Source organism: Gadus morhua, chromosome 10, assembly GCF_902167405.1.
Source record: "Gadus morhua chromosome 10, gadMor3.0, whole genome shotgun sequence".
NCBI classification, from domain to species: domain Eukaryota; kingdom Metazoa; phylum Chordata; class Actinopteri; order Gadiformes; family Gadidae; genus Gadus; species Gadus morhua.
In genome coordinates, this window is record NC_044057.1 from 23264433 (window position 1) to 23278804 (window position 14372).

Sequence of the window (14372 nt, forward strand, 5' to 3'; positions counted from 1 at the left end):
GTAAGTAAAATTCCTCTAAAAATCTTACGTCCAAATTGTTTGACTTTGTCATTTCTGCAGTATGCTGTGTTTTTTGTTAAAAATACAAAATTGACCTGCAATTCATTTTTGTCTTAAATTGGATCAATTGTTTGTCGAATTTTTCAGCGATGATTGACACCATCGAGGTTCCTCGTATCGTCTCTTTGAAAACAGCAATACTTGGAGATAAGGTTACTTTACGTTGTGGTGCTAAAAAGGAAAATATAAATATTTTATGGTACAAGCAATCGCTTGGATATGTTCCCCAAAAGGTTGCTTTAATAGTGGAAGAATATAGTGAAGTTATCCCCCCTTTTGATTCAATTTTCACTGCAGCAAAATCAGACATGGATCTGAACATTACATCTGTGAGTAAAGAAGATGAAGCAAACTATTTCTGCCGAGAGCATTATTCACAGAATTGGAGTGGATTGTTTTTGTCTGTCAAAGGTAAGATATCCTGTTCTACTTGTTTTCTATGTTATCATCTGAAAGTAGCCGAAATATATAGTATTTCTCAGTTTTGATGATGATTATATTATTTCACTGTTCAGATCCCAATGACCAGAGGTTTGTCTCCCAGACTGTGGTCCAACAGTCTGTGTCTGCATCAGCTCAGCTGGGAGACCCTGTGGCTCTCCAATGCTCTATTACCTCCCAGAGGACGGACCACAGTAACCAGTGCCAAGGGGAACCCAGTGTGTACTGGTTCAGATCAGGACCATCTCACCCTGCTGCCATTTACATGAATGGAAACAGGAGTGGTGAATGTCAGGATAGTTCTGGTCCGTCTGCTCCACAGAGCTGTGTCTACACTCTCCCCAAGAACAATGTAGACTCCTCTGATGCTGGGACTTACTACTGTGCCCTGGCAGCATGCGGGGAAGTTGTGTTTGGAAATGGAACCAAGCTGGACATAACAGGTCGATATATATTACTTCCTACTTCCAGTTTATTTTGGAAGGTATTTAATTAAGACAATAATAGGCATTGAAGTTCATCACATGTGAATTTACTCCATATATTATATTTTGCATGACCTAATGTGAATGTAATGGTATAGAATATGATTGGTTCTACAGATTCATGATGACCCATTGTTGTCTGTTTCTAGATCCCAACTGTCTTCTAGTGATCTTGGTGCATCGGATTCTGTTGGCCTGCTGTCTGCTTGTGATTATAATCCTCATTCTCATCATACATTACAGGTTAGTGACAGTACAGCACATTCTATGCGAGATCTCATATCATGAGCTTCTCCACAACATGCTTCCCAACCTTGTTGAAAGAAAGGTTTTAGTGTGCGATATCTTCTATTCATACTAATAGTTATTAATACATTTGGAACAGAAACATTTGAAAATTGCCGTACTTTTCTTTTAATATTATCTGAATGTTAGCCCAAATGGTGGTTACATTACTATGAAATGTAGCATCAGGTCAACTGTGTTTCCTAACTGACGTTTTGAAATGCTGGTATAGGACGGGGAAACCAAAACCCATGCAGAGCTAGAGTTCTCTGGCAGAAAAACCAAAGGAGGGAAGAAGAACAGTGAAAGGACTCAGGAGAGCCTGTATTCTGCTGTGAGAGAAACCTGCCCCTGAAGTCTATCAAACAGGTCCAAATCTAGTTAGATGTCCTCAATATTGCGACCTGGATGTGAATTACATTTCTAAAGGTGTACAAAGTATAAGCTTAAAATTAGATTAGATAAGTTAGGGTAAATAGTATGAATATGAGAGGAGCTTTTTTTCATAGGCATGTCGTATTAACTCCCACTTAACACTGGGGGTTATACTAGGCTTGGGTTTGTGTGGCTTCACTGACAAGTGTGGTATATTTGTGTGGCTGTGGCGATGTTCATGATGTTTCATTTATTGGTTATTTTCTACTCAAAATGTTGTCAATAAAGGAATTTAATGAATTAATAAATATGTTTATATTGTATATTCAAATTCAAATACAAAGTTTTATTGGTCACATGTTTGCAAAAAATAAGATTTTACATGCAGTGAAATTAAAAAGGGTTCACCACTCTGTCATTCATTGTGCAAATTACCGGAACCTGAATAAATAATAGATAATAGTAATTTAAAAACAGACATCCCTTAATGAGATGATGCTATAGAAACGGTCATTAAAAAAAAAAGTAAAAAAAAAGGTATATAAATATAAAAGTGCATAGAATGTGGTGCAGAAGAGTGCGAGTCAGTCCACTGGAGTTAAGCAGTCTAACTGCCTGCAGAAAGAAGCTCCTCCTCAGTCTCTCAGTCCGAGCTTTAAGGCAGCGTAGGCGTCTGCCTGACTGCAGCAGGGTGAAGAGACCAGCATCTGGGTGAGAGGCGTCTTGCCTGGTTTTCCTGGCTCTTGCCCTCTCCCTCTTGCTGTATGTATATTCCAGGGTGGGGAGGGGTAACCTAATGGGTCGCTCTGCTGAGCGCACCACCTCACTGTCTGCTGTTTACGCCATACATTCAAGACAGGATGCGTGAAAAATAAAAAATAAAAATTTGGGTTCAGACGGTGCAGTATTTCAGACGGGTTTGAAGTCTTTGAGGAGAGCTGTACTCTAAGTAGTTTTGGAAACACTGTTCTCAATATTACAAATCTTCTATATGTTGTTGTTGGTTTTTGGTCCATTAAAAATAACGAATTGCTTAGAGCAGGGGATCATAACCCTTTTGAAGGTGTGACAAAACCGGGGAGGTAATTTTGGCCCTGACCTGGACCCACTAAATATTTTGTGCAGTAAAATGCCTTCTCATAAAAAAGTAAAAAAGCTAGATAATTCACAGGTAAAGCAGACCTTTCATGATAAGTTTTGATATTTGTGCCCCACAACCAGACATAACAAGACAGGCCAACTGAAAGAAGAATATAAGAAACTTAGAGAAATATATTCCCTGTGTGTTCAAGGAAACAAAAGCTAGCTTTCAACAGCACATAAGTGAAAAAAAGTCAAAAGGTATGTTTTCAGTTTTCAGATTCGATTTGAATTCAACATGAACCTCAGAGAAAATCTAAGTGGATGTTTCGCTTGCTAACTGGACATTTGAGTGTAAGGTTCTATCAGTTGATCTATAAATGTTGAAATGAAACATGTATCCCTCTAAAGTCTGCATCTTCAGTGAGTCAAGTACTAATTCAGCATCAAAAGATGACAATCACAATTCTGAGTATAGTACGTAAGCATCTGGCCTACTGTAGTAGATTCGTTTTTAAATTATTTAAACTAAATATATTAAACTATACCATAAATCAATAGGTCCTTCATGGTTTTTAATTTTTCTTTATGTTTTAGTACTAATTCAGGGCCAAGATGATCCTTAATCACTCTATTTGAAAAGATACTGTTACTCTACATTATGCAGATTTGAATGTTAATAGTAAAAATGTATACTGGTGTAAGCAATCCGTTGGATATATTCCCCAAGCATCCTCTAGTGCAATATATGGATCTATAAGTATTTAACCGCCCATTAAATCCGGCGTCAAACTTAGTTAGAGAAGGAACTGACTTTAACTCAACCATGAAAAATGTAAATAAAGAGCATGAAGCAAACTATTTCTGTCATGAAGGAGTTGATGAAGACAAGAATTGGAACAACTTCACATTTCAGCTGCCATTTACATTAATGGAAACAGGAGGGGTGAATGTCAAGATGGCGGCAGCTTTGAAGCATACGTACACTGAACAGCGCAGCTCAGGCGATACCTAGTCAGTATCTATGGACTCCTGTGATGCTGGGACTTACTACTGTGCCCTGGCAGCATGTGGGGAGATGTATTACCTTGAGGACGGAATAAGAGAGAATAATGAACAGCAGACAAAGGGGATAAATAAAACAACATATACAGTATATAAACTGTATTTTATAGACTGTATGGACATAGTGAGAGATATGTATAGATCTCTGGTTCAGTTACTAGCTGCTTTCAGACCACAGTGCTGGCACAGCCTGCACAGGATGAGACCTCAGATGCTTTGCCAGTAAAACCACAGCATTGAGGACAACATTAGATCACGAGACTAGACACTATGAAGGCAGCATCATCCGTGTCTCAAAAGCCAATCATTATTTTGTCTTGGACTATCTTGTACTCGCACAAACACTTACTAACGCAGACACACCAAAATTTTTTATAGCCGATGAGAATTGCTCTTGCTTGGATCACATGGCCAAAATCTAGACTGCATTACTATTACCATCATTATTGCTACTATTACAACTGACAGTTATTTAACCAAAAGGTAAAAGGGGTTGAATTATAGCAGAAGATTCAATCGGTATCACAAAATTGGTAAAAAATATTTGAAAAAACAACAAAAATGTGGTAGACTGAATTTCTCCTTATCGTATATTTAGGGAAACAAATGAAATAAATACTGTCTTTCGATGTTTGTAATATGTGATAAAAAACAATGCGTATGCGATGTTTTCAGTGTTCAGTTTGGATTGAAATTAAATGTGATCTCCACTTAGTTTTCTGTGTCGCGCAGTAGCCTTGCTGCTCTTAGTGTCCTTAAGTTCCAGCCAATCACTGATGATCTAGGATATGTAACGCCTGTGTTTTAAGGACAAATCTTTCACTTGAGTCAGTACAGCACTAGTAGAGCACCAAAACGCAACGATGTCGGCAAGAGTTTTTGCTATGACAATTCTTATTCGGTTATGTAAGTAAAATTCCTCCAAAAATGTTATGTCCAAATTGTATGGGATTATAGTGTCTGCAGTACACTGTGTTTTTTGTTAACAATATTCAATTTAAATCTTTTGAAAGAATCATATAGACCAGCGGTTCATTTTTGCACATTCTTAAATGGGATTAATTGTTTATGCATATTTTTTCAGCGATGATTGACAGCAAAGAGGTTCCTGGTATCGTCTCTTTGAAAACCGCAAGAATTGGAGATACTGTTACTTTACATTGTGGTGCTAGAGAGGAAAATAGAACTTCCCTTTTCTGGTACAAGCAATCGATTGGATACGTTCCCCAAAAGGTTGCTTCAATAGTGTCTAGTTATGTTACATTTTTTCCCCCTTTCGATTCAAGTTTCAATGTAAATGAACCAGACATTGATCTGAACATTAGATCTGTGAGTAAAGAAGATGAAGCAAACTATTTCTGCCAAAAGCATTATTCAAATTATTGGAGTGGATTTTTTTTGTCTGTCAAAGGTAAGATATCCAGTTCTACTTTTTTTCTAATTCGGCATCTGAATGAAGCCCCAATATAATTGTTTTCTCAGTTTAGATGATGATTATATTATTTCACTGTGCAGACGACAATGCCCAGAGGTTTGTCTCCCAGACTGTGGTCCAACAGCCTGTGTCTGCATCAGTTCAGCTGGGAGACCCTGTGGCTCTCCAGTGCTCTATTACCTCCCAGAGGACGGACCACAGTGACCAGTGCCAAGGGGAACCCAGTGTGTACTGGTTCAGATCAGGACCATCTCACCCTGCTGCCATTTACATGAATGGAAACAGGAGTGGTGAATGTCAGAATAGTTCTGGTCCGTCTGCTCCACAGAGCTGTGTCTACACTCTCCCCAAGAACAATGTAGACTCCTCTGATGCTGGGACTTACTACTGTGCCCTGGCAGCATGTGGGGCAGTCATGTTTGGAAATGGAACCAAGCTGGACCTAACAGGTCATTATATTTCATTTCCTACTGAAGAAGATAATAGACACATCAATGAATGACCTGCTGGGTTTGAGGAGGTTATTTCAACACATGCTATTTAAGAGTCATGATTAATGAAATGGGAATGTAATGTTACAGAAAACATGATTTCAACAGTTTCATGATGACACCTTGTTGATTCCAGGACCCAAGAAGGATGTAGTTACCGTGGTTCTTGGAATACTGTTGGCATGCTGTCTGGTTGTGATTATAATCCTGCTTCTAACCAGAAATAAAAAGCAAGTTTGTGAGTATTGCAAAGGTCTGTACCTTCTCAAAATTTGATTTTGTGATTCATTTGATTTGATAAAAATTGGTCTTAGTTTAGGAATCCCAGTAGTAATAGTTTGACGTCTTCAATTTTGGCGTACATTTAAATTTCTGTTTTTTAACATCCACATTTATTTTGGGGTTATCAATTCTGCATAAACTACTTAATCTTAAAAGTGAATGTTTTTCTTCCGTTCTTGTTCTCAGGAACACTGGGTGCTTCCTACTCTGTCCCACACGACTCAGTGATTCTGGAACCACAGGTACAGCTGTTTCAACATGTTGCATTCAGTTGGTTAACTTTGATGGTGTTACATAGTACTATAAATCCATAGATCCAATTTAAATGTATAGTTCATTTATTCTATACGTTTGTCAACTAGCAGAACTGATGTGTTTAGTGCTGTGGAGATCAAATGAAGTTGCCTCGATGTTACAACCAGCTAGGACTTGCGGTTCATGTTGGATAGTACTTATTCAATATTAATCCACGTAAAAAGTGAAAATATTTTACATTTTGTCAATTTCTGTTTCTACTTTTAAGATATATTGTTTGGATCGAAAAACAACCCAATGGAAAACAATGTGTTTCGGATCCAAATTCATTTTTATTGAGTAGCACTAGTTTTTGAGCAGTGTTTCATGGATGTCTCCTCAAGGGAATCAAGAAATATAAATCTGTTCTAATTACATGGATGTCATTTCTGAGAGGACAGATATGACAGAGGGGGCACAACTATTTTTTACTTGCTGATAACACAGGAGCCATAATAATCTGTATTTATCTGTAGTAGACACAATGTATTTTCTACCCCCCATGGCTGCTACTGCAACACTGTAGAAACACGGATAATTCCCGACCAAGCTGTCTTTCCACAAGAGTGCCGTAATACGCTGTGTATGACAGCAGCAGAGACTGGTCAAGGTTTGCACAGCCTCGTCAATATAATACAAAGCGAGCAACTTTGTACCATATAAAACAAATTTTGCGATTCAGATATTTGATTCAGCCGCTCAATGATTTTTTTTAAGTAAGTAAACGGTCAAATTGACCCTAACCTTCTTTTTCAAAGTCCAGGCACAATTGTTTTCTTTCATCTAGTGAAATGTCTAACTTTGATGTGCCATGTGTGCAGTAGAGTTGTGTGAATGAAGCGCTCTGACACAACAATTAGGGTGAGAATGAAGGATGGGTCAGATTGTGTGATGGGAAATATGGATAGAAAACTAAGGGGGCACAATATTATAACTGAGGGGGCCTTGCAGTCTCTTGCCCCCATGTGGCGCCGGGCCTGTCTAGGCCCCAGTATAGGATGAGACGCATATACCCCAGTAGGATGTAGGTTTGACCTTCACTCTAGAAGAAGTGGTCCTTATACGGCTGTGAATCCTCTCAGATAGTTATGTAATCTAATAACTATGTATCCAGTTAGTAATGCACAGTTCTCTGTTGTAGGACGGGGAAACTGATTCCTTGAACTACGCAGCGTTGGAGTTCTCTGGCAGGAAAACCCGAGGAAGGAAAAAGAACAGTGAAAGGACTCAGGAGAGTCTGTATTCTGCTGTGAGAGAAACCTGCCACTGAAATCCATCGACCTGGTCGTAATATAGTTTGAATTCCTCAATATTTTAACATGGATGTGCAGTATATTTCCAAAGGTGTTAAAAGCACAAGCTTAAAATACGATGAGAGAAGCTAAGGTAAATAGTAAGATTAGGACAATGCTCGAATAGCACTGAACGAGAGAGATGATAAGAAGCAACACTTAAAGCGCTGTTTTTCATTAGCTTGTAGTATTAACTGCCACTTAACGCTGGTCATTATAAAAGGCTCGAGTTTATGAAGTTGCACAGAGCACATTCATATCTCTCCACCTGATTGTAGCTTGGGCTCATTTCGGTTCTAGCCATAATGTGTGTGCTTGCCAAAGGTTTTTATGACGCTGTAAAAATGTTCATGTGTTTCATTCATTTTCAAAAGTTATTTGCTATTCTAAAAATGTTGTTAATAAAGGAATTGAAGGAATTGATGTATACAACTTTCTATTTTATATCTGATGTGCTGCAGCGATGGATCTATCCACTGGTGTGTGTGTATTTCTGAGGAGTTGATAGACAAGAATCAAAGACCAAAGACAAGAATTGGAACACCAATTGGAACAAATTCCATGAACAAAAAAAGTGACTCCCTCATTATACTTTTTTAAATATAGATTTCATCAGTGTTTAACATAGAATGGCTGTATAATCACTAAAATCTGATTCCATCAACCGAAAATGTATTAACTATTAATTAATACTTTTGATATGGGTATCAATATCATTTAAATTAACATCCTCACCTGACAGTTACTAAATCACCACAATCTATATTTAGATAGAAAAACAATGTAATATATTTATTATAATAAAAATTGTTGGTATATTATTTCATATTTTGTGTCTACATAACATGTAAAAACAGTTTATCCAACATTTTACCTGATCAAATGGCTTCATTCGATATTTCATATGTTAACGTTTCGGTTTTTGTAAGTTTTTAGGCATTAAGGTCTCTGAAACTTAAGTGTTAATTATTGCTAGAATTTTTGAAGTAATATTAGTTGGAATGGATAAAGAACGGATAAAGACGTTATTAGCTTCATGCTCTTAATACCTCGGCTAGACAAACTGCTTGGTGGGAAATTTGCAATGCAAAATAAATGTAACAAATAAAAAAACACTTGCAATTGTTTGGTTCTAATTTGCATGAACACAACCTTGAACAATGAATTATAGGTTTCATGGGGTCATATACACAATCACAATGGCTGTCTAGGTGGTTGTAGCGATGTAAACATGACTTGCTGATGTTAAACATATTTAAATTAAACAAACAGCTATAAAATGTAGATGTTCAGAGACAAGGTTTTTGTTGCTTGATGTCGTTTTACCAAATTAATTACAATTTAGGACAGGAACAGGGGAAAGGGCAGAAAGTGGTGCAAGCTCAAACATTAATGGCCTGTTTTAGCACAAGGGTCCCTATCTTGCACCCAGCACAATTGAGTTTCTACACGACGCATGTATCGTTGCTAGATTGCACCCGGCACAAAGCTGATTTTCTTGGAGCTTGGTCTTAGGTGGTCTGAGGGTGTGTGTTGATGCAGAGCGAAGGGTGCGTGAGGTGGTCTGGGGGGAGAGGAGCTCCTGGAGGTAGGGGCATGTCCGTAGATGCACCGGCGGGTGAGGAGGGAGACCAGTGGCGGACTCAGACTGTTTAAAGCGCAGGGGCGAAAAAACAAAAAGGGCACATTCTGGACAACATGGGGCCCCACCAGCGGACACAGTGGCTTTTCTAACTTGATGGTGTTTTGTTCCCCCAACGGAGCCTTAAAGGCAGCGCTGCCTTTAAGGTCCTATCCCCTAACCTTAGCAAGCACTGCCTTGAAGGTCCCATTCGGAGCACTTGTTACCTCTCCATGTAGCACTTAAAAGAATAGTTGGGCTCATAATTTAAACAGGGGGTCTGGGGGTCCTCCCCCAGAAAATTGTTTACTTCAAAGACACTGTTTCCCCTTATTCTAGCGACTTTATAAACACCAAAATGAGTTGTTCACATCATTGTGCACTTTCACATTTTAGCCAAAGAAAGGAGGATGCCTTACTGCATTCATCTTTACTAACATTTAAGTAAAAATTAGACTGGAGAAAATTCAATGTGCCGCTACCATACAGTCTTTGACCGCTGACAGCCAGCTACGGAAGCATTTAAGGATGTTTTCCTTCATGTTGAGCTGATAGCTGACCATTATCGTCTCTCTTGCATGAAATGACCTACACTTGAATGATCTTGAACGCTCAAAAAATGTATATTCATTTTAAACGGATTATGCAAACTGAAAATATTAAGTTTTTCTAACTTGGCATCTATTTGCGCTTTTCCACTATGGGTACTGACATACTCTTTATCCCCTTCGTTATCCAGTGGAGATTTAAGTATCACTCGATGTAGCTGTTTGTCATGGCGACGCCACATGAAAGCAACGCCTCGCATTCCCCGTTCGTCAGCTACCAAAGAGAGGAACGTCTGTACCTCAATAGCTAACCAGAACATGTTTTTTTCGGTTTGCCATATTCTTGCTCCAGAGGGCACATCATCAGGGGCAACCTAGGGCACTCATTAATTTTTGTTCACGTGTAAAGGGCAGCCAATAAGGCACTTTCTCTCATTTTCACAACCATAGAGGGCACTTTAGCACACTTTTTCAACCATGGGGGCACCAGACGGGCAGAAGGGCACTAGAAGGGCACCAGACGGGCAGAAGGGCACTAGAAGGGCACTAGAAGGGCACTAGAACGGCACTGGAAGGACCAGACGGGCAGAAGGGCACTATCAGGGTACTAGAAGGGCACTATCAGGGTACTAGAAGGGCACTAGAACTGATCTGTGTACAGAGACTACTAAAGCGAGAGAAGGGGCAGAACAAAAACAAGATAAAAACGAGGGCATGTCCTTCACTTAACACCTGACAAGACAGAGACATAACATCCTTGGCTGTGTACGAATGGTGGCTATGTGTCTCTGGAATGGACTCATGTAGCAACTGTTGTCTCCATTGCAATAGGATCCCAAATGAGTACTTATATTAGATATTAGTACAACTGAAATAAAATCCATCAATCACTTCATTAAGACTGTCGTCCGAATTGATGATAACAACGACCTTAATTATTTTACTTGACTCTTTAATGAAGCACTTACCAGATAAAATAATATAATACAATTAAAATCATTCCCCGTTAACTAAACTGACAGTCACCATTCAGGTTCAGTCAGTATATATATATATATATATATATATATATATATATATATATATATATATATATATATATATATATATATCCATTACACCATTTCATGTTTGGTTTCTGCAGAATGTTAGAAACACATCCTGAGTCAGCAGAGTCAGGTCTATGTATGGTTACGAGTTGTGGTGGTGTGTCAAAAACAAAGACATGACCAGCCACCGCCCCGCCTCTCACTTGCTGCCTCACTCTTTGTTAACAAACCAGTGGTTAGAACACATACAATATAGGGAGAAAGACTAAAGGAAGAAGAACCTAAAGCATTATCTTTCATGGGCTTCTTGTATTAACTGCCACAGTAGTGGTTATAAAAGCCTTGAGCTTCTCGGAGTTGCTCTAACACAGATCACATCAATATCTCTCATCACCCATAGCTGGGGTTCATTTTGGTACTCGATCTAATAGAATTAAACTAATTCTATAAGATCTGTCCTAGGTCATAGAGAGGTGCATTTTAACTCCTCAATTTCAGTGTTTTTCAACTACTACTAATGCTATAGTGTCTGCTACTAATGTTACTGTTACTACCACTTCTACTACTACTGAAAATGGTAATACATACATTTCACATTTTCTATTCGACCCATAACAATGTGACATAATTAACATGACTTTAGGTTTGTTCTCCAATACAGTACTTCCCATTTCTGTCTTCATACCATCTAATGACCGGCATTTAAGCTATATAAACTGTGTGTGTGCCCGTGTGTGTGTGTGAGAGATATTTATATTCTACAATGGAAATCATAACATTGATAGGAATCCAGCAAGCAAAATCAAATGTATTAATCATTCAGGGAAAATACCAGTTAGACAAAAACAAAGTGAACGACATTGGTTTTCAGTGTTCAATTTAGATTTAAATCCAACATGAACTTTACCTCGCAGTACCTAAGTCAATCTGTGGCTTGCGTCATTCAGTGCCTCTAAGTTCAACCAATCACAGTGGTCCCAGGGTATGTAAATGTTAGTCTAAAGTCAGAATCATTCACTTCAGTGAGTCCAGCACTGGGTCGGCATCAAACCATGACATTGTTGAGTATCGCAATAACAATTCTGAGTACTGCATGTAAGTATATTTTTTTGTATAGTTGTACATTATCTATTGCAATCATAATTCTTGAAGTATGATGTTATTCCATTTTGCATACTAAATGTACAACAATAGTGATGGAAGTTTCTTTATGTTTTAGTGCTGATTCAGACCCAAAAGGATCCTCAATTACTCCATTTGAAAAAAGTTGAACTTAGATATACTGTTACTTTCAATTGTACGGTTTTGAAAAACCAGAATATCAATGAAGAGATATACTGGTACAAGCAATCTCTGGGATATAATCCCCAAATGGTAGCTAGCAGGTATTTTACATCAAAGATTTACCCGCCTTTTATTTTGAGGTTCAAAGTGGGAAATGGAAGTAACTTCAATTTGACAATCAGCAATGTTCAAAAAGAGGATGAAGCAAATTATTTCTGTAATCAAGGAGGACAATATCTAAACATTTGGAACAATGGTGTTTTCCTGACCGTCAAAGGTAAATCATATATTTGTTTGGATATTTGTTGTTTTAAATATCATGATCGAAAATAATTTTCTCTGAAAGAGCTGCAAAGATATTTGGTTTGTTTCTTCTGATGATTGTTTTATTTTTAACTGTCTAGATCCCAATGACCAGAGGTTTGTCTCCCAGACTGTGGTCCAACAGCCAGTGTCAGCATCAGCTCAGCTGGGAGACCCTGTGGCTCTCCAGTGCTCTATTACCTCCCAGAGGACGGACCACAGTAACCAGTGCCAAGGGGAACCCAGTGTGTACTGGTTCAGATCAGGACCATCTCACCCTGCTGCCATTTACATGAATGGAAACAGGAGTGGTGAATGTCAGAATAGTTCTGGGCCTCCGTCTGCTCCACAGAGCTGTGTCTACACTCTCCCCAAGAACAATGTAGACTCCTCTGATGCTGGGACTTACTACTGTGCCCTGGCAGCATGTGGGGAAGTTGTGTTTGGAAATGGAACCAAGCTGGACACACCAGGTAAAGATATTTTACTTCCTACTTCCAGTTTATTTGGAAAATATTGAATTAAGAAGATAATATACATTGAAGTTAATCACATATGGATATACTGAAAGAATATTTTAGATTTTATTCCATACATTGTATCTTGCATTACTTAATGTGAATGTAATGGTACAGAATATGATGGGTTCTACAGATTCATAATGACCCATTGCTGTCTGTTTCTAGATCACAACTTTCTAGTGATCCTGGTGCATCGGATTCTGTTGGCTTGCTTTCTGGTTGTGATTCTAATCCTCATTCTCATCATACATTACAGGTTAGTGAGCATTGTGACACTACAGCACATTCACACATTCAACACCTCATATCAGCAGCATCCTACCCAGGTTTTAGTGTGCGATATTCCTATATATTTATACTTGAGTATTTATTACATTACAGGACAGAGAGAAATGGAAAGGTTCTGTAAAGGCCCTATGTGCCACGAGGCACTTGGAGGAAAGGTAACAGGTAACATTTATTACATGAGGAACAAAATAACATTTGAACATTGCTGTACATTTCTTTTTATATTTGTAAGACTTCAAGCCAAAACAGGGGTTGGATGACTACTAATATGTACCATGTCATGACTCTTGTCAACTGTGAGTCCTCTCTGACGTTTGCAAACTCTGTTTTATGACGTAGAAAACTGATTCCTTGAACTACGCAGCATTGGAGTGTGAGGAAGACGAACAGTGAATGACCCAGAAGAGTCTGTTATCTGCTGAGAGAGAAACCTGCAACTGAAATCCAACGATCTGGTCGAAATATAGTTAGAATTTCTCAATATTGTGATTTTCATGTGAAGTATATTTCCAAAGATGTTAAAAATACAAGCTTAAAATACGTTGAGGGAAGATAAGGTGAATACTAGTACGATTAGGACAATGCTCGGATAGCACTTATAGCGAGAGAGATGATAGGAATCAACACTCAAAGCGCTACTTTTCATTAGCTTGTAGTATTAACTGCCACTTAACACTGGTCATTATTAAAGGCTTGCGTTCATGAAGCTGCACAGAGCACATTCATATCTTTCAACCTGATTGTAGCTGGGGTTAATTTGGTTCTAGCCATAATGTGTGCGCTTGGCTGCCAAAGGTTTTTATGTCGCTGTAAAAATGTTCATGTGTTTCATTCACTTTCAAAAGTTATTTGCTATTCTAAAAATGTTGTTAACAAAGGCATTGAATGAATTGATTGATTTGCTATTGTATATGTGCTGCAGCGATGAATCTATGTGTGCATTTCTGAGGAGTTGATGCAGACACGAATTTGAACACCAATTGGAACAAATTCTGGGTACAGAAAAGTGACTCCCTCATATTTTTTTTTAAATAGACATTTCATCAGTGTTTTTCATAGAATGAATAATCACTAAAATCTGATTTCATAAACCAAAAATGTAGCAACTATTAACCATAATATCCTCACCGGAAAGTAACTATACGACAATCTACATTTAGATTAAAAAAACAA

The 14372-nt window shown here is 38.3% G+C and overlaps 1 protein-coding gene and 1 gene segment (V, D, J or C); both read left to right on the plus strand.

Moving 5' to 3' along the window:
• LOC115552672 (uncharacterized) overlaps nt 1–14372 on the plus strand; it is a 76326-nt gene that overhangs the window by 14142 nt on the left and 47812 nt on the right. Inside the window, exons 1-6 of one of the 5 annotated variants that reach the window (XM_030368961.1) lie at nt 4630–4697; nt 4876–5202; nt 5307–5675; nt 5854–5970; nt 6186–6241; nt 7435–8004. In XM_030368961.1, the coding sequence (XP_030224821.1) occupies nt 4655–4697; nt 4876–5202; nt 5307–5675; nt 5854–5970; nt 6186–6241; nt 7435–7563 (1041 nt within the window). In that variant the 5' untranslated portion in view covers nt 4630–4654 and the 3' untranslated portion in view covers nt 7564–8004. Of the gene's footprint in view, nt 1–4629; nt 4698–4875; nt 5203–5306; nt 5676–5853; nt 5971–6185; nt 6242–7434; nt 8005–11816; nt 11899–12227; nt 12365–14372 lie in introns of those variants that run through there. The other 4 variants (XM_030368962.1, XM_030368960.1, XM_030368963.1 and 1 more) reach the window with 4 other exon arrangements.
• LOC115552678 (Ig kappa chain V-II region 26-10-like) lies at nt 148–2172 on the plus strand. The segment is given in 5 exon segments: nt 148–212; nt 358–471; nt 576–944; nt 1136–1229; nt 1504–2172. Coding segments are annotated over 4 exon segments (597 nt in total).